A 19,229-nucleotide genomic window follows, 5' to 3' on the forward strand; every position below is an offset into this window, starting at 1 on the left:
TGGGAAGTGAGCGAGCGGCTGCGTGGTGCTTAGTTGCTGACTGAGGTTAAACCACGACAGCAGGCCAGTGCTTTGGTATGCCTAAATCGCCGCTGATTTAAAGGTCGCACATCAGTGGCATAAGCTGGAGCTGCCACAACACATAGCTCTACGTTAGGCCAGGAGAGAGTGGTGACTGGGAAATCCCTTTGCTTCTACTGTGATCAAAGGCAGAGAACCTGACCACCCATGGACACCTGGTGATCAGTCCCACACAGCCATATCCCATTCTGCAGAGGAAGTCAAAAGAAAGAAAAATGTCTAAGAGATCCTTTAGTCTAACCTGAATGCTGGGCCATAACCTCAGTATGAGCTTCAGTGGCTCCGTGCCAACATGTGCTATATGAAAAAGCATCCTCATCTCTTCAAGGGTTATGTTCTAAATATTAATAACCCATATGCCTTTCAGTGGTTCTCCCAGAAATAACTAGGAATGATTGAATTAGACATTACTGAAATTTCTACCATTAAAAAAACAAACAAAAAAACACACACACAAAAAAAACCCCAACAACAATTTAAAAAAAAACAAGGGAAGCCTTCTAAACCTCCATCAAGCATCAAAAATAAAGAGGCACAAATATAATTGAATAAAAGTTTTTTAAGTAATTTTGAAATAATAAGCCAAAAAAATGGACTAAAGAACAGACCACATGTCTACATTTGCTGTTTTGGAACACGTCAAAATGCAGTACCAGCAGATGTTGTATTTTTAATAACAGAAGCAGTCCTTATAATGACTGAATGACAATAAATGCTGCGTTAATGGCTTCACACTTCCCTTCCACCTAAAGCTCGTATGTACACAAACACGGCTCAAACGCAGCCAACTTCAGACAGGACTGAAAAAGCCTAGCTGAATACAGGCTCACAGATCACTACTGCAAAACTAGTTGGCTGGGGGAAAAAAATCCTTCCTCTGAGATCCAGATTTCTGCAGGTATTTGCACACCAACAGATGCAAATGTTGCTTTTAACTTCCACCAAAGTCAAGACAAGTCAGGTCAAGAAATTTAGCTGCATTCCCAAGATTCTTAAAAACCTTGGAAAATCTAGCCCTGAGTTTTGTTAAATGGACAGCTTCTAACTCTGTCACTTTAAAAAGCCACATCCAAGTCTGCGGAACAGGTCAGACCGGCTCTGTAAATCAGTAATCCATCCTCCTCCTCCTCTAGTCTCTGGATCTCTTCCATCTCTTCACGAATAGCTGTAAATTATCCTTCACTCCTTATAGAGCTTTAAAACAAAACCATGCTCCTCCTATGAGACAGTGAAAAATAGAAATAAGGCTTATGGTGCTGAGTTCACCCTATCACCTTGGCAAGCCCTTTTTCTTACAAGAACCTTTAATCACTGAGCCCAACAGATAGAAACTAATCAGAATGCTGTATTAACATTTAACGAAGAGACTGGAAAAAAACTGACTCAAAAGGAAGATTATGAAGCAATCTGCAGGTAAGGAGGTCCTGCAGTACCAACAAATTAAATGTGTGAGCAGATGAGTGAAGGCCTTGGTGGATGCTGCCATCTCCTGGTACCTTCTCTGGTTTGCAAACTGTTATCCTTGAGCAAAAGGTACCTGCACATGTTAAACAAGGCCATTTTTATCCAGTTATTTGCCTTACTGTTTCTAAAGGCAGAAGGAACCACAGAGCATTTATGACTATGCTCTCCTCCTCTGCATGAGCTGTATGATCAGTGGATGAATAAATTTTTCTGCAAAGGCTTGCTTCCATGTCACCCAAAAAAATACCACTGGCAAACAGTGGTCCCTTTTTGCTTCCTGAACACAAAAGATCTCTGTCAGTAGTCCAATTTCCAAAAACTGGATATCAAAAGGCCTAAATTATGGCCTTCAAAGATTCAATCTCAGTTGCCTTAATAGAACATACTATGCAGTACTCCATTTTCCACATATTCCACTCCATTTTCTTTCACCAAGAAGGTGAAAGAAAAATAAGTCCATAAAACTACAGAGAAGGTTTCTCCAGGGCTCCAAGGGGTTAATCCCGGTTTATAGCCTCAAGTTTAAGAACTGATTTCCCTTTTACACTTTTTTTTTTTTAATCTTAGCTAAAGCTGAGGATACTATTACTCATACAAATATGTAATCTTTCTTAAAATCTCATTAAACACCTTGTTTTCTATTCTTGTGGCAGCAAGTTCCACTTCTTCACTATGTCCTATTCAGAAGGCAGGAGAGGATCATTTTCTATCAATATTCACTTGAACATGCACTCGGCTATCTTCACCATGATCCAAATCAAGTGATTACTACAACAGGATTAAATTTATTATGAACAGTATGGCTCTGTCCACCCGGATAAACACATATTATAACGATATATATCATATGGCAGGCTAATATTTTTAGTACTGAGACATAACAGAAATCCATTTAAAAGAATGTAAACCAAAATTAACAGCAGTTCTCAATTTAAAGCCTCTCATTTAAAGCCTCTTTGACGCTGGCTTCAGCAGTTCCTGTTAACCCGCCCCAACCACTTGTGCCCCCATGCCTTGGCTCAGTGACCCTGTTTACAGCACAGACTATTCCCTCTTCCCCGCACCCTGGAGTCTGTGCCAACACCACCTCAGGACGGCACATTGCGTCACGGGACCACAATCAAATACCTGTGGAAACACGACATTTCTGCAAGCCTACGTTGCCACTGAAGTGCTCTTACCACGGAACTACAGCCTTGGTGAGCTGGACTGGACTTCCTCTTCAGTTTAGAATATTCATATAACTGTCATTTCATCTCATGTGCATGTAACCCTGTGGTGCTCAGGCCAACTGGCTTCAATCATTCCTACCTCCAAAAGAAACTCCATTGAGCATCTAGTGCTAAAATAACCCCAAAGCTGGAAGTGTGTTTCGTGTGGGATTTGAACAAAAGAGTTTAGAACAAAACTCTGATCAGAGTTGATCCATTTTACAGCTTAAATCCTGCACTTTCACTCTTGCAGAAAGAAGAAAGCAAACCCTATAAGAAAGCCAGAGGAGTTTTCCAGTGGGACATGCATCGGGGATGCACATCAGATTGCTACTTCTGCCCAAAGCAGCTAGCTAGTGGACAGCTTTATCTCTGTGACTTGTCCATCACCAGAATATGTGCTAAAGAGCTTGCCATCCCAATTATCCTGTACAAGCCATTCATGAAGTATATACGCATGTAGAAGTTAAAAGTGGCTGTTGTGGAGGCTTCAGTCCTACAATGGTCAAAGAAGCCCAGGGGGTGGCTGCACAAGTGAAAACTGTTAGAGGAAGTCCAAACCCATCAGGTCAGTGTCTGAGACACCCTTGACCCCTGAGCACATAAAAGCTCATGTTCCACTGACTTCAAAGACAAGACTACTCCCAAAAGCTTTACTGAATGAGGCCCTTTATATGAGCAATAATTTCGTTTAATGAATGAAGCACGCTACAAGTCAGAAAAAGTATGTTTGGTTCTGCCATTACCTCTGAGCTCACTGCTTCAACCTATTGCATTGGCCAGCTTGCTCTCTTCTCTTTCGTCTGGAAGAACTTCAGGGCACAGGTTACCTTTTGGAGCAACACCAGTACTCTGTGCACTACCTTGGAAGACACAGTAATAATTTGAACCATTGTTTATGGCCACAATTTTATAGAAACCCAGAAGGTAAACATTAAGGCTGCCATCTTACCTGCATTATCTTAATTCATGTAGTATAATATAGTTAATTCAGTGTTAAAGACAATTACCAGATTTACTGCCATGTCTTGGCCAAGGTATCTAGTAACTCTAGTTTAGTCTATTCAGCTAAGTAAAACAGAATTGGCACAGATTTTTCCTTACAAATTCTGCACTGTGATTATGCACGTGTTCACAATGTTTCACAAGCCATGTACTGTGGTTTATCTATTGTCTACTGCAATATCTGAGACTAGCGTGTGATTTGATATTTGCATATATATTTTGTGATTATTTTAGTAATATCCATCACACCTGAGAAGTTTAACATGAAATGACAGACTTACCCTGCATTTCTTGTGTGTGCATATATGTATGCATGGGCACACATATTTCTGTTTAACATCTTCATACAGCAAGTGTTAATAGTTTTGGTACAGGTTATCCAGTTTAGAAATCACAGAACTGGAGCTGCTATACACATGGAGAACAATATTAAAAGTGCATGTTTTGGTTCAGCACAATCGATAAGCTGATGTTCAGTTCAAAGAGACTTTTATCCTTGCGATTAGAATATTGAAACGGTTAGGTGTGTGCATGAGAAAAGCACAGCTGCGTGGTCCCAACTTGCAGCATTTGAAAGGCTGTTCAAGCAAATTGCAGCTCGCTCCCACACACAGAGAGATAGATTTGGGTGCGTTCTACATGTGGTACATGCACTGAAAAGACTTTAAAAAAAATTGGGGAAAGTCTTTGTTACTTTGAAGCATTCAATTTTCATGTAACCTTACAGCCTCTCTTCATGAATACAAAAATTCAAAATAACTTGGGTCATTTTGCTGTAACCAGGGCTAAAAAAAGAACATTCTATGGAACTTTTTCTAAAAGACTGCTGCCTCTGTGAAGAGGAGAATAAAACTCAGCAGCCTGGATCTTAGCTGATGGCTTAGTGTCTAAATCTCCTGCTAAGGATCTGGCTCAGCTCTTTTGGGTGAAATCAAGCCCTTCTGACACTAACAGCAGAACTCCCGCTGTCTCCTAAGAAGAGAATTTCTCTTTCCGATTTTTCAGCTGAGTATTTGGTTCTACTTTTTTATGATTTCAATGTTTTGGGAATGTCTGAGCCAATGGCTTCAGGTTTCCAAATGATGGACATATAGGAGACATTACCACCTATCCAGATTTCCGATGTCCCAAGTCCTACCACCAAACATGAAACCCCTTCTTCAGCATATCCCTTCTGTGCCTTAAGTAATTGTGTGAGAGCATACATGCATCTGATGTGCACAGTAGTAGGGGAATGACAATGCAGCAATGTGCAATTAGCAGATGTTTTCCACTGGGTCTCCTTTAGCAGTGGGTCTTTTCAGGGTGGCTCACCTTCAGCCCATAGTGTGGTAGTAGGGTCTAGGTTGCTCTATGGTATTAGTCGGGCTTAAGGAACTTCAAAGCATATTAATGAAAATTAGCCTAAGTAATGCCAAGTGGAAAGAGGATTAAAGGAAATGGTACTACTTGAGACTGTGTCAGAAGTCAGAGTTATCAGAGGACCTTCAGTCTTTGAAAAGTCACAAAAGCTGGATGACTGTGATTCTTAGGAACATGGAATTTAGGACTTACACATCCTGACTTCATTCTCTCAAGTTTGTAAGAATTAGATTTACGAGTACTCACCTATATGTTTTGTTTACTGAACAACTGTATTGCCTCACTTTTTTTTTTTTTAAACTTACTTACTGTAGTATTGAAACACCTTTAAGTTTCTTAGTTTGAAAGTCCTGAATTCTCTGGGGCCAGTGTCTTGAATTTTCTTACTCCCCAGATCATCCCCTGGCCTTAACAAGCTGCAGTGGCATCCCTTCACTACACGTCTCAGACCCACTGAGTCACAAATCAGGCTGACCAGTTACATCTGCCACAGGAAGCCTCAGAGAAAAAGAGAAGGCACAGCACTGCTCACACAAGGTACAAGCCTAACTGCAGAGGAGCAAAAGGAGACACCCAGGTGAAAGACACCTCTGCTCATTGTCTGAGACTTGACCCATGCAAGATTCCCCTGCAGAAGTCTCCGTGATACACATCAAGCTGATTTATGGAAGGATAAAGTAAGGAAAAGATGGTTATAAATAGTGATTAATCCTGATTTACAATAGTTCAAACTGTGACAGAAATTGTATCATTAGCCAACAACAGAATGCTTAAAAGGTTCGTGAATTTTGTTTATGTGTTTGTACTTATTATTCCACTCTAGATATCTTCATCATAGAAGCTTAAACAAAATCAGGTCATGGCAATGTATGACACTGTTGATAATCCATACCATGAGTAATCTTCCTGTGCTGCAAGAACATAGATAAGTGTTCAGTAAGCTTTGCCCAATTGATTTAAAGTTAGCTCACACACATTAGGTGTCTGCCTGTCTGTTCATAAATCTTTGACGTGTATGTCTGGCTGGTGTGTTGTGCCCGACATGTGAACTGTGTAAAATACAGTTCACAGGTTTTTATTACAGCGGTACCTTTAATACCTCCACCAGCAGGTATTTTACACTTCACAGACAGAGTAGCTAATGCTGCTCTCCAGTCACAGCATATCACCTCTGTTCAACCCAAATGCTCTTCCAGCTCTCACTCTGCCATGCCAGTTGTACTCTCCATATTACGCGTCTTCCTGATGGGTATTTCCTTTCCAGAGGTAGAAAGGACCTAAGCTCAGGTTCAACATTCAGTGTAGTGTGACACCTCTTCACCTGAAGATTTTTCTGCTGAAAATCCCTGAGCAGATGAGGAGGTAATGGTGGGAGGCGGAAGCCCATCAGTCAGTGTGCGATGCCTTTCCTGACTCTCCATCAGCCTAGCTAGTCTGAATAAAATCTACTAGGAGCATCTCTCATGAGCAGATGGGAGGTAATGGTGGGAGGCGGAAGCCCATCAGTCAGAGTGTGCGATGCCTTTCCTGACTCTCCATCAGCCTAGCTAGTCTGAATAAAATCTACTAGGAGCATCTCTCACTGTAAGCAGAGAGGAAAAAGGAACCGTCTCTTAGGTGTGAGTACTGGTTGCCACTTGAAAATTAGCTATTATTAGCCAATATTAACTACACAATGAAACCAGCTGGCTTCAGCCAAGCCAAAGCATTGCTGCAGTATGGAGGCAGCAGCATAGAGCAGAGCAGTTAAGGCAGGTTGGCCCACTGCCTCTACAGGGATGATGCTCTTTGCCACTCAGGCCTATCAGGTTTCTAACTTGCACTGTGAGCTACTGCTAAAACCAATGAAAAGATCCAAATTACATTCAGTCTTAGATGGAAAATAATATCAATATCTGTCCTGATGGTGCACTGTTTATGTTTTGACACTGGTTTTGACGTAATTAGAAATAAGTAAAGGTTTGATAGCTCCTGTTTGCTCTTACTCTGAAATGAGTGCAGGCTGTGACAAGAGCTGGAAAGTGAAAGCAGCACCCTGGGAATACTAAGGACTTGTCTGCATACAGAAGTTGCACTGCTGTAAACGTAACTCAGTCCAGTTAGAGCAAGTCTTTTTTCAGGGATTCCTTAACATATAGTGATGTATAACTGGCTCTTGTAGTTGTAAATTTTCACACTCATGCTTGCAAGCATAAGTCAAAGAGGCAATCCTGCACAGACTTAACTAAATCAGTGGGAAAAAAACCCTACTTTTCATTCCATTGATATAAACTGAACACAGACCAGTTCTAATATGGATTAGATATGACTTAAAAAGTTCACGGTTTTTTGCAACTAGGGAAAAATTCAAGGCTCTCCCATTTCATAAACTTGGTATTATCTGCTCTCTTCCAGCTTGTTAAGAGCCCTATTTTACTTTTAAAGACAATTATGGGTTTTAAAGACAATTAAAAGATATGAAGCTGCTCTTTTGGGAAGTCACAACACTATTTTGTCTTAACATAAAGTACCAGATAATAACCAGACAAGTTGCAAGATCCTCCTCCTCCTGGACCTTCTGTTCCACCAAAAGGGGCAAGATTTCCTCAGACCCTTCTTTATTCAATTTTTTTTTTAGTCAAAAGACAAGAGTGCAACAGCAGAACACTGCAACCTGTTATAATCACAATGCACTGTCATGACACCAATGGTCATGTCAAGTTTGTCCTTCCCCAAGTTTCTACAGAACACAGAGATGCCTTGGACCACATGCTGGCCGGCAGAGATCAACACACTGAAATCAGCACCATAGAAACCATTTTTCAAGAAGTCTAGAGCCTGCAGGGGAAAAAAAAGGAATGACAATTCCTGAATTAGAGCAGTTTAGAGTATCTGTTCTAGTGCCTGCACACAGGCTTCTCTGATCAAGCTCAATGATTACCTTGCATTTGGTTCCACTCTAAAAGCTTTAATCTGTATATGGCTGCCTGAGCCAGCAAAGAAGAGTATTTGACTGATCACAACACTACTCCAAAAATCAAGGGCAAACAAGAGCAGAGAGATAAATGAAACCAAGGATTTTCAGTGTAAATATGGTGGATATTTAACAGCGGTGTTTGCCCTGGCTGCCATGACAACAAACAGCAGATTCAAGATTCAACAGCACCGTTGAAATTAAGGTTATACGTTGTCTTGAACTCACCTACTAGTGTCCTGTAGTTCAGAAAATTTTCCTTGCAACCCTTGGATACAGCAATACAGCATGACACAGCAGTGCACATCCAATTCTCCCCATTCAGACCTGATGTGAGATCTTTTCAGAGACCTACATCATGGACCTAACCTACTACGGCATTTCTGAATTAGCAGGACATGTTAGGCAGCACACAACCACTTGTTTAATTGACATTCTTACCTCTGCAGCTAAGTAGTTTCCAGTTGCCAAATGCTTAAATCTAAACAAGCTATTCCACTGTCCTGCCCCTCCCCGGCAAGGGTCATGATGGACAACCTAAAAGAAGAAGTACAGATTTTAATCGTGCTCCTCAAGATCATATGTTTAGAGTATCTGTTCTAGTGCCTGCACACAGACTTCTCTGATCAAGCTCAATGATTACCTTGCATTCGGTTCCACGCTAAAAGCTTTAATCTGTATATGGCTGCCTGAGCCAACAAAGAATTTCTGACACTGACATTTCTTACAGCTCATTACTAATAAAAATATGTAAACGACATAATTACAAATAGTCTACCACAGAGAGGAATTCTGTGCTCACACTAAGCTCACCATAGATAACAACTACTTACCTCTATTTTTTGCCAGGTGCCAGGAAATACTCCTATCACTTTCATTAATCTACTCCCTGCAAACATGATGAGCCAAATTTTGCTTTAAAGTGATATGGTGTGAATCTGGAGCTCAATAAAGTAAGTGGAGCTGCTCTACACTTACATAGGCACTACTTAAAAGCAAAACTCAAACCCTCTTATGTTGTTTCACCACTTATACCAGCTCTATTTTTTACAAGACTAGGGGCTTCTGATAAATTTTCGTTCAAGTGATAAAATATCCCCGTATCATCTGAAATATCCCAGGTTATTCCTTTTTCCCTTTGACTGAGCTGTAGGTCATTTGCTACCTTCAAACTAGCAGTGCCTGTCTCTCTTAAGGAGTGATCTCAAATAACTACAAGTGCAATATACCCTATTCCATACAGTCCTTACTCAGACAAAACTCAGCCATTTGCCTGAGTGAGGAGCTCTGTTTTAAATGCACAAAGTTTGTTCAGCACGTAAGAACTTTTGGGTATAGGAGTTACATTACTGTAATAGCAAGGGTTTGAGACATATCAGTTTCCAATGTTCCTCAGTTAAACAAAAATATATTTGCTAGTCATCTTCTCAAAATCACCCCCATTCAGCAACACCACCTTTATTCAGCCTAACTTTAAACAGGTGTTGATGTGCCCTGTTGCAGAAGAATGGACTCGATCACATTTGGGAGATTTCTTGTCAGTCATGAATTTGAATTTTCAATATTGCACATGAAGTCAAATATAAACACCCGGAACTCAGGATACATGGGTGTCATTCAATTGGCTTTGATAAAATCGCACCATTTACGTCAAGTCTGAACTTGACTCTTCCATCATTTTAGTGCAGGTAAATATAGTAAGAAAACATCCTCTCTCCACACATGCACAGCAATAAAGCATCTCTTCAGTATTCATCCTACACAAACCGTTTCGTAAAATAATAATAGTTACGGCGAGGTGTATGATGATATCAAGAGGCTATGAATGATTCATGTTGTAGTAAAGTATTTTTACTGAACCCTGGCCTTCAGGTCCTAAAATATTTATAAAAAGAAGAAAATACCTCTATTTCCCACAATGCTTTAGAACTTGTTGCAGAAGTGGCTGACTGACGTAATGTAGTACGAAGGAAAATATGTTGTTTCTTCTCATACTCGTCACAGGTCAGAAACTTCTCTTGCTCTGCATGGAACAACCTAACAACATCTCCCTAAAGTAATATGAAAAAGAAGCATTATTAAGTGGTAGGTAAAGCCGCTAGACTCATCCTCCAGATCTGTACTAGGTCCAGCGATGTCAACATAGCTGATGTGAAGAAAACATTCATTAGTTTCCTATTGCTGGAGCGGGTACCAAGTGCAGAGCATACAATCTCAGCACCAAGTCTGGAAATCAAATGAGTAATTCAGTCCTGCAGGAGACCCACGCACTTTTGTGAAAACAGAACTTGTTTCAGAGGACTGCAATGAATAGCAGGCAACAATTAACCTAAAGGTGATTTTTAATTCTAGCTAACTTTACTAAATGGGTTTTTTTATTTCTAGTATCTCTTAGAATTTAGGGAAAGTGAACAGATTTTTCTAACATCATATTATCTCATCTCTTCTACTCTGCAACCAAAACCAATGCCCCCTCTCTATTTCTTCTGCTGGCATAATTTTTGCTTCCTTCTGCCTCTCCCCAAGGCTTGAAACACTATCCCCAAATGGGTCTACACAGATACACCATTTTCCCTTTCAAATTCTTCCTCAAAAACTGCTTGATACCTACTGAAAAATAGCCAGTTGATAATGACTTACTAAGGTACAAGTGAGGACAAATGAAATTTATTTCTTTAAAATGAAAATGTAAATTATTTCAGGGAGTGATCTGGAGGCATGAAGCTGTGCGGTCCCCCAGCATTTAAAGCTACATTGTCTTATTACAGCTATTGTCATCTTTCATGCCTCACTCCCTTCTGTAAGCTTGTTATACCTGCTTTTAGCATCTTGGCATAAACTGAAGTGTCACAGCTATTCTGTACAGAGCCCTCATCATTCCAGGCTTGAACTTCATCTTTTCTCATGGATCCTCAGTTGTCTCTGGGAGGAGAAAGGGGCTGGAAGCTAGCACAATCCAGACAATTTCACTTAGTAACACAATAACACAAAGGAAAAATATTCTGGCTGTTGAAGCACAGTAGTGAGGGATTCTCAACAGCTCCATAAAGTCCTAATTTCTTCTTTTATTCACCATGTAATATTTCTCTACAGTAAAATATGGCATGATTTTTCAGATTCAAAAAACAATTAAAAAAGCATACTTACTCCTTTCAGTACATCATCTCGGTAACTACTGAATTTCATGAACAAAGTTATTTTCCAGCTTGTGTTACAGTTGACAGCATTTACCTTGGGGGGTGGGTGGGGGGGGAACAAAAAAAACACAATTATAGTCTTAAGGGGTGTTCTTCTCTTTTTGAGACATTCTATTCTTCTAAAAGACCACACCACATCTAGGGTGGCAGGGGACATGGCTTAGCTACATATTTGTACAGTTCCCAACATGGGTCCTGAAGCTCTCCAATGTTAATAATAATGATGTTGATGTTGGAGGGGGTGGGGGGGGGGAACAAAAAAAACACAATTATAGTCTTAAGGGGTGTTCTTCTCTTTTTGAGACATTCTATTCTTCTAAAAGACCACACCACATCTAGGGTGGCAGGGGACATGGCTTAGCTACATATTTGTACAGTTCCCAACATGGGTCCTGAAGCTCTCCAATGTTAATAATAATGATGTTGATGTTGGAGAAGATTCAGTGGGCAAAATGCTACTCTATCTGTTGACAGCCTACCAAAGACGACCTAAAGAGCTGTTGGAAGAGGACGTACTCTCACATCAGTGACTTTCTGATACTCAAGCAAACCTCCCGAAGAACTGCACCAAGAATAAGTATATTTCATCTTGGTTTTTTGAGGCCAAGCTGAAATCAGTATTTAATACTGGCATCTAGCCCATGGTGGGTTCTGGTTACCAGTAAAGAACAACGTATGATACATCTCAGATCAGCAGTTACCCCTCCTCTGAACTCACCTCTTTGCAGCCAGGGTTATCTAGAAGCTCAATGTTGCTGGCATGTAGAGGCTGCCCTGCATTGACTGGCATGAGAACAACTTTATCTCCCACAACGACCTGGAAGTCAGAAATTAAATGCAATTTAGACCTATGTAATTATCCAATAAAATGAAGTAATGTTACATTTTTAGAAAATGACTTAAATGCATGCTCTAGGAATGGCACTCAGTGAATTTATTTGCAGACAATTCACACACCAGCTCTGTTTGCCCGTGCCTCTGCAATTGCTTGGATTCAAGATTTCATACTAATGAATCCTCGCATTCTCAGTGAGCACGTCACCTGGTTCAGCAGAAACTCAAGATCATGAAATAGATATGAACCTTTGAATTCCAAGAGCAGTTCACTTCATCCAAAAGTTACATTAACTACTCTTTATCCCATATATACTGCCAGCCAACAGGCAGAGAAAGCTTAGAAAATAATCTGTAGTCAGACAGCAAGACTCTTTTCCCTCCCTTGCTGTCAGCCAACCTTCTCCCATCAATGTGACTTTCATTTCACAAAAGCCTTAAAAATTTGCCTGTGACAAGACTCCTTTAGCCCAGTGACTCCCCAGGTCTGTGGATCATCTTCTGGCAAATGTCATGACAGGTTCAGGAGTTCTGCAATTTAGACTGTATGACTGTAATCTGGAAAGGAACATAAATCACTGGAAATTCAGAGAGAGGTGAACACACTCCATCCCCTCTGCTATTTCTCCCTAAATGGTGTTTGGAGCTCAGCACAGGCAGCAGGTACATCAGCTGAGAGACCTTCTCTCTACAAGAGGAATTCCTAGCTGACTCTCTGCAAGCAAATTCCCATGCCCTTGCAATTCTTTAACTATATAGACAGGGAAAAACAATATATGAAAATGTCTTTGACCTAAAAAGTGCTTGAGACATGCATATGGATAATTCAATTCATACCTGGGAGGGGGAAAAAAAATAATTTTAAAAAAAGAAAAAAAATCAATCCACATAGATTGGTTGGCACTGGGTCCTGATTTGCTTATGCTGTTCACAGCAATTTTAAGCACACACACATATGAAAACAAGTGGCTATATGTGATTTTTGCTATATGAAATGCTGCGCAAGCCATGCTTTCTTTTGGAACACAAATAAACAAAAATGCTTTCTGCATTGATCAGCACATTTCCTATGAAAAAGCAGAGCCCAATTCAGCCTCATGTAACTTCAACACAGGTGAATTTGGCCCACTTATTGCAGAGGTGAAAAAGAAGGTTGCCTGTTCTTTACCAACACAGCTAAAATAAACAGTAGCAAAAGACAGTGTCATCATGCTCAGACTATATGTAGAAATCCTATTTGATCCAAGTAATGAGAAAAAGTTCACTAATGGAACCAAAATAATGACAAGATGCCTTTAAGATATGCAATACATTCCTGCATGCCATGCTTCACACAGACGTTACTTACAGCCCATTTTAAGAAGTTATGACCAGACAATTCATTAATCAAAAAACCATCAGGCTTGCATCCTGCAAAGTGGAATCAGGACTTCAAAATTATTGCAAGTACACCAGGACTATAACAAACTTAATTAGTAAGAGAGCACACCATCGAGCATCTTAGTTAAAAAGAAGAAAAAAGGAGGGGCAGGGGGAAGGTGTCTTTGAACACAAGCCTGTGACTACCGTGGAAGTAACCAGAGGAAACAGGACGTACACAGCTACTCTGCTGTAGGCACACATCCGAAGAAGAACTGTTATGTGGGGTCATGGCTTCTGTCTCAGTCTCCTACCCTGCTCCAAGTCCACATCAGTAACCTGCCCTCAACGCTGGCCAGCTCTGCCAGCTGCCACAGAAGCAATGAGATACCCTATGTTCTTTTCCTTTCTTCTTTTTCTTCTTGCTTCAAACCTCCATAGGCAGTTGGGCAGGAAGGGATAGAGGCAATTTCGCAGCGCTTGCTTCCTATACACCCTCCACCAGTGATGCGGAAAACAAAAGTAAAGTAAAGAGGGAATCCTGTTCTCTTACACATGGCTGCCTTGGGCAAGCTGCAAGTCTGCTCTTTTGAGTTCCTCCTGTCCCCTACCCAGTTGATTTCTGGCTCCAAATAATGCCCCAGCATGCCCAAAACACTGGAGGCAGAGAACTCGCATGCCCACGTGCCCATATTTCTGCCTGTAGAATTGTACTATATGGAGATTATAGAAGACAGAGCAATGTATTCCCAAGGTTTTGCTCTGCAAAATTAAAATTGACACCAGCTCTTTCTCCTCTCCCTTAGCTACCCTTGGGCACAGCCGGCCACAGCACGCTGTAGACCAGCAGTGGGTAATTAGTTTGACAGGTTTCTGGGACTTCTTCCTTACATATAGACATGAATTCGTTAAAGTTGCGACACACAGCTTTTGAGGATTTCATTCCTGATTCCTTTGACAAAACTCTTACCCCTTCTGGTCTAGATAAGAAACTTCCAAAGAATGATTAAATTCACAGCGAAACCAATGAGAATTCAGCTCTTGAGTTCAAGATAAACCTACAAGGTCCTTCAGTCTTGGATGCAGTGGAGTTCTTCCCGCACAAGGTAATTTCTAAATTCATGCAACCCTACTTGTCCATTTCTTGGTGGAGAGGGTACATTGAGAGTGGGAAGGGCCACAGTCAAAGCTGACTGCGTTCTGTCTTCTGGGTGAGGGACCAGCGCTGGCATGACTTAGAGCGATTCTGTCGTACATATAAACTCAGTAAGCCCACCTGACAGCTACATCTACACCACAATCGAGAAGTTCGAGCAATTACTCTAGTAGAGGTGTAGTATATCACAAAGACTGGCAGTTACAAAAGGTTATATTAGCTGTGAAGATGCAGTAGCAGTGATTTCAGTTTGGACTAACTATCCAAGTAGGTTACCGGGCACACCAAAGGCTCTGCTACTTCTCCATCTCCGTTGCTTTTATGTTATAACCACATCTGCCAGTGGCACTGCTGACACTTCAAAGATTAGGAAGATTAACAGAACTTTCCCACAGATGGCTGGGCAATCCCCAAGTCTGAGACCACCTCCCTCAGCATGCTGCAAGATCAAGCTTTCAAACCACTAAAATGGCAGAAAACTGAAAATGCAATCCACACAGAGCTAATCCTGCTATCAGTGCACATTTTGCTATTCAGCCAAACTGGAACCAGCTCTAGCCTTACTCAGTCACATCTTCCATTGAAGGAGAGCTGGTATATGCTTAATAAAAGTCTGCATAAAATCTTGCAGTTATGCCAATTACTGTAAATTTTCAGCCATATCTTTGCATTACTTTCATTGGCTTGCATAACCGATCAGTTGCTAATGAAGCTAAGCTAACCCTCCTTCAGAAAAATAATTTTTAAAATATTTCACAAGACTAAACAACTGTGATGACTTACCAGAAAAGTCACACGCATGACTTCCTGTATCACAGCTTCCCCCAGACTAAACTACCTTCTTTTCTTTTAGGATATTTGGCATATTTGGATCTACCTTGCCTGGGTTATCTGACACAGTAGCAGTCATCCAAGCAGTAATTCAATACTCACTTCTACTGTTCTAAAGACTTTCTAAAATGTGTTTTCTTAGGGAATTTCCTCGTTACAGCACAGAAACTGAAAATAAAAACACCCCAAAGTTTCCAAACAGAATAAGGGTCTGCTATACCAAGCTAACTCCATGCACTGAGAGATCAGAAGAAGAAAAGTATACAAAAACATATAAGTCCTTTAAAAGCTAACCTAGTGACTGGGTAAAGTGGCCCCAGCTTATGTGGTATTAGGTGCTTTGTAGATGAGCCCCCCAGAAGCTAGCCTTTTAATGGACACATGTCTGGGAGCAACTGAGAGGGAAGGAGTGGGTACAAGGCTGGAGCCTCTCTCCGCCTCTGAGAGGCAAATGAAGGATTTCCCCCATCGCTTGCTACCCCTGCCCCCCTTACAACAGCTGCCTAGTTTCTGTAACTGTTGAAGGGGTGGAAATGTGCCAGAGCAGTTATGAGAAAGCTACCAAAGGACTAATGTTTAGCACCGTAAGTTTGCAAAGAAAATTATCAGATCTGTTTGGGACTGGTAGGAAGGAGGAAAAACGGGTCTCGAGACTTCCCTCTGTAAAATATAATGGCGAGCTCCCAGCTCTGAAAGGCAACACCTGGTGACAGAAAATGAGCAGCAGGCAGGTTCCAAAGGAGGCCGTTAAGTTCGGAGTAGACCTGACAGTTTCCCACACAGCCCTTGTAGCTCAGAGCCTGTCAAATACAGCCCCACAGGGAATAAAATAGGAGAGAGGTCTGCGGAGTGGGATGTTACAGCAATCGCTCTGATGATCTGCAAACTTTTCAGACCAGCAAAACCACTTCCAAACTCTTATGTGCCCACAATAGTGTAAAATTGAATCAAAAACTCTATAGTACTGAGGATGGCTTATAAGGCTTAAGATCATTCTGCTGCTCTCAGCTGTAAGGGCTCACGATGGCTTTGCAGGTCACAATCTGGGAACCCCAGGTCCTCACTCTGGAGAGCATGACATGCACTTATTTCCCAGGCATGAGGGCATGAGAAATTAAGATGCTGCTGAACTGATGTTATTCTAAGAAATTAAGCCAAAACCTTAAAGCAATAAGTCACCTTTTTTTCTTTCCAAAGAGGGAAAGGGATACCAGGTTGTTTGATCCAAAACACTTCTTTTCCCCAGCTGAAAAGCCATGCAGAGGTGCCCCAGAGGGCTACTCATGTTTGCCGCTTTTCTCTGCAACAGGCTTGGGGGAAAGGGGAGCTTTTCACATACCCTTCTGATCACTGCGTGCAGCAAGGAAAGACTATGACTTTAGGGACTTCTGACCAGGAGCTGGGAATGCAGTCCCTCCCCTCCCCACAACAGATTGCCAAAAGGAGCTGCAAGCAACCATATTCATCCTGGATAGCATCCCAAGAGCTGGGTAACCACAAAGTTAATGAGAGAAAATACAGGAGAAAACAGGCATTCCTGTCTGCGACCCTGAGAGGGGCTCTTTCACTGATTACTTCACAGGGGAGAGTGGCCAAACATTCCCTGCCAGGTCTACAACATAAAACCACACAAGTTCATCATGTGGCCTTCCCAGAGGCCGATCTGAATTTTCCACAGCAGGCACTTAACCAAACCACAGCCGACTGAATGAAGAACCGAGTTTTGATCTCATGGTGCAACTCTCAGATCTGCAGCAAAGAGCTCTCATATATATTCTTCCTCTTACCAATACGCAAGACTCCTACTGAAACCTACCCAGAAAAGACCCACCAGACTATCCAACCCAATTCCAATCACACATGCCACTCTCATGTTGAGGGGGGATACAGATTTAAAGAAACCTGATGTATTTCCTAGAGACATTCTCTGCTGACCTCTTGAAAAAGATCTTGCCCAGAATATTTAAAAAAAAAAAAACTTTAAAAAAAAAATTTTTACTCTAGTGTAAACTATGACTTATTATCAGCTTTGTAAATCTGCACACAACAGGTGGACTTAGCAAAGATGCCCCAACACAGGTCAGCAGAGGCTCAGACGAACGTGGCAACATTTCAGATTCCAGACCATATAATTTGGTAACACTTCCTAGTTACACATAAAAGCTAATAGTCCCAAGCACTGCTTAAAATATTTTTTTCTTAACTTAATTCATTATGATTTATGCCAGTAGCAAAGAAATCATGTGTTTTCTGGAAACTTTCTGCCTTCTCCCTCTTAAACATTCAGTATTTCCACTTACGTTGTCACCTTCACTCCTCAGTTTCCAGAATGGCTGGATATAAAACCAGGATCCCTCGTTCCCTGCAGCATCCAGGGACACCCGCATAGCATTCTTCTCTAGCAGAGCTGGCAATCTCTTATTGACTGTGAGGTACTTGTTACTTTTTATGTGCAGTAGCTGTGAACAAATAATAATTTAAAAAATTAGTACAACTGTTGCTTTTTCTCCAAGCTCCTCTTCAGTGGAGGACTCTCTTTGACTACTCTTCAGTCAAAAGAGGAGGCGCAGGCTTTCACACTGTAGTGATTTTTCATAACATACATAAAGACAAAATAAAACTAGAAGAGAGTTATCAAAGTATACTGCAGTTTAGGAAAACAGATGCTATATCTCAGGTTGAGAGAAATGTGTCAGCGATCAATTTTACGGCATATACTCACAGGTAGGGCAAGGGTCCATTCATAGTGTTACCTTCAGGAATTTCATTCATTACAGGAAAGTTGTACTGCACTTAAGAACGTAACTTCTGTCTCATTTATATGTCATGAAGTACAAATTACTTCAATGATTTAAAAGGAGCTGCACAGCACCTCTATAATATGATTTTGAAACAAATCTTGAAAATAAAAGATACATATTTACATTCAGATTCTAAACCGCAGCAGCAAAAATTACACATAAAATATATATTATGATATATTATTTAAACATGAATATGCAGCACTTCTGGTAGGCTTTAAAACAGACAGAAAAGCACAATATTGTAAACTTCACCAAGTTCTGTTTACCTGACCCTTGACAATCCAGACTACAGCGGTTAGTTTCATTTTCACTGTAACCTTGAAATGAAACAACTGTTTCCTTTCCAGCTCTAAGAGAAGGCAGATGGATTTCAATAGGTTTACCTGTATGACATTGCTATATTTTACAATTTCGCCCAACAGCTTTCTGTTCTCGCTTTCGTTCTGCTTTTGTTCCAGTTCTGCTGCGTGCTGCAAGAGAATGATTACTTCTTTAAACTCTACAAAATCAGTACCTGTATTCAGCTACTGGTAGTGTAAAAAGGAAATGGCATCACATTTAAAACGCTTACTCCAACCTGCAAGCATTACTGCACTGAAAATATTAGCACCCGAATCCTGCTGCAGCATGATTTTCTGAACTATAATCACCCAGACCCTGTGTAATGATTCTGGGTTTTTATTACCCAGAACAGAAACTCAGACACGATTTATGGATCACACCTGAGATGCATGCTATTTTAAAAATTTTCAAGCACGAAAAGCAATTCCAGGTGCTTTATTTCATCCTGAAAGAGGAAAAAGAAGGGCCTATGATTAGCTTCTCCCTGTCACCATTCCTTTTACTTGTTAGGTTTTTAATTGCACACAAATACATTGACTTTATATATAACAAAACAAAACTAGTAGGTCACACGTTGCAAAATCAAGGCTAAGCACAATAGTCTGGGTCAAACACAGCCACAGAACAAAC

The 19,229-nt window shown here is 40.9% G+C and overlaps 1 protein-coding gene across 1 annotated transcript in view; it reads right to left on the reverse strand.

The window, feature by feature from the left end:
* ITPR2 (inositol 1,4,5-trisphosphate receptor type 2) overlaps positions 1 to 19,229 on the reverse strand; it is a 238,969-nt gene that overhangs the window by 209,390 nt on the left and 10,350 nt on the right. The window contains exons 3-8 of the mRNA XM_019471985.1: positions 18,641 to 18,727; positions 17,754 to 17,912; positions 11,992 to 12,090; positions 11,224 to 11,307; positions 9,981 to 10,127; positions 8,518 to 8,613 (exon numbers count right to left, since the gene is read on the reverse strand). Coding sequence (XP_019327530.1) covers positions 8,518 to 8,613; positions 9,981 to 10,127; positions 11,224 to 11,307; positions 11,992 to 12,090; positions 17,754 to 17,912; positions 18,641 to 18,727 — 672 coding nt within the window. The remainder of the gene's footprint in view (positions 1 to 8,517; positions 8,614 to 9,980; positions 10,128 to 11,223; positions 11,308 to 11,991; positions 12,091 to 17,753; positions 17,913 to 18,640; positions 18,728 to 19,229) is intronic.

The sequence above is a fragment of the Aptenodytes forsteri genome, unplaced genomic scaffold, assembly GCF_000699145.1.
Source record: "Aptenodytes forsteri isolate BGI_AS27 unplaced genomic scaffold, ASM69914v1 Scaffold241, whole genome shotgun sequence".
NCBI lineage: Eukaryota > Metazoa > Chordata > Aves > Sphenisciformes > Spheniscidae > Aptenodytes > Aptenodytes forsteri.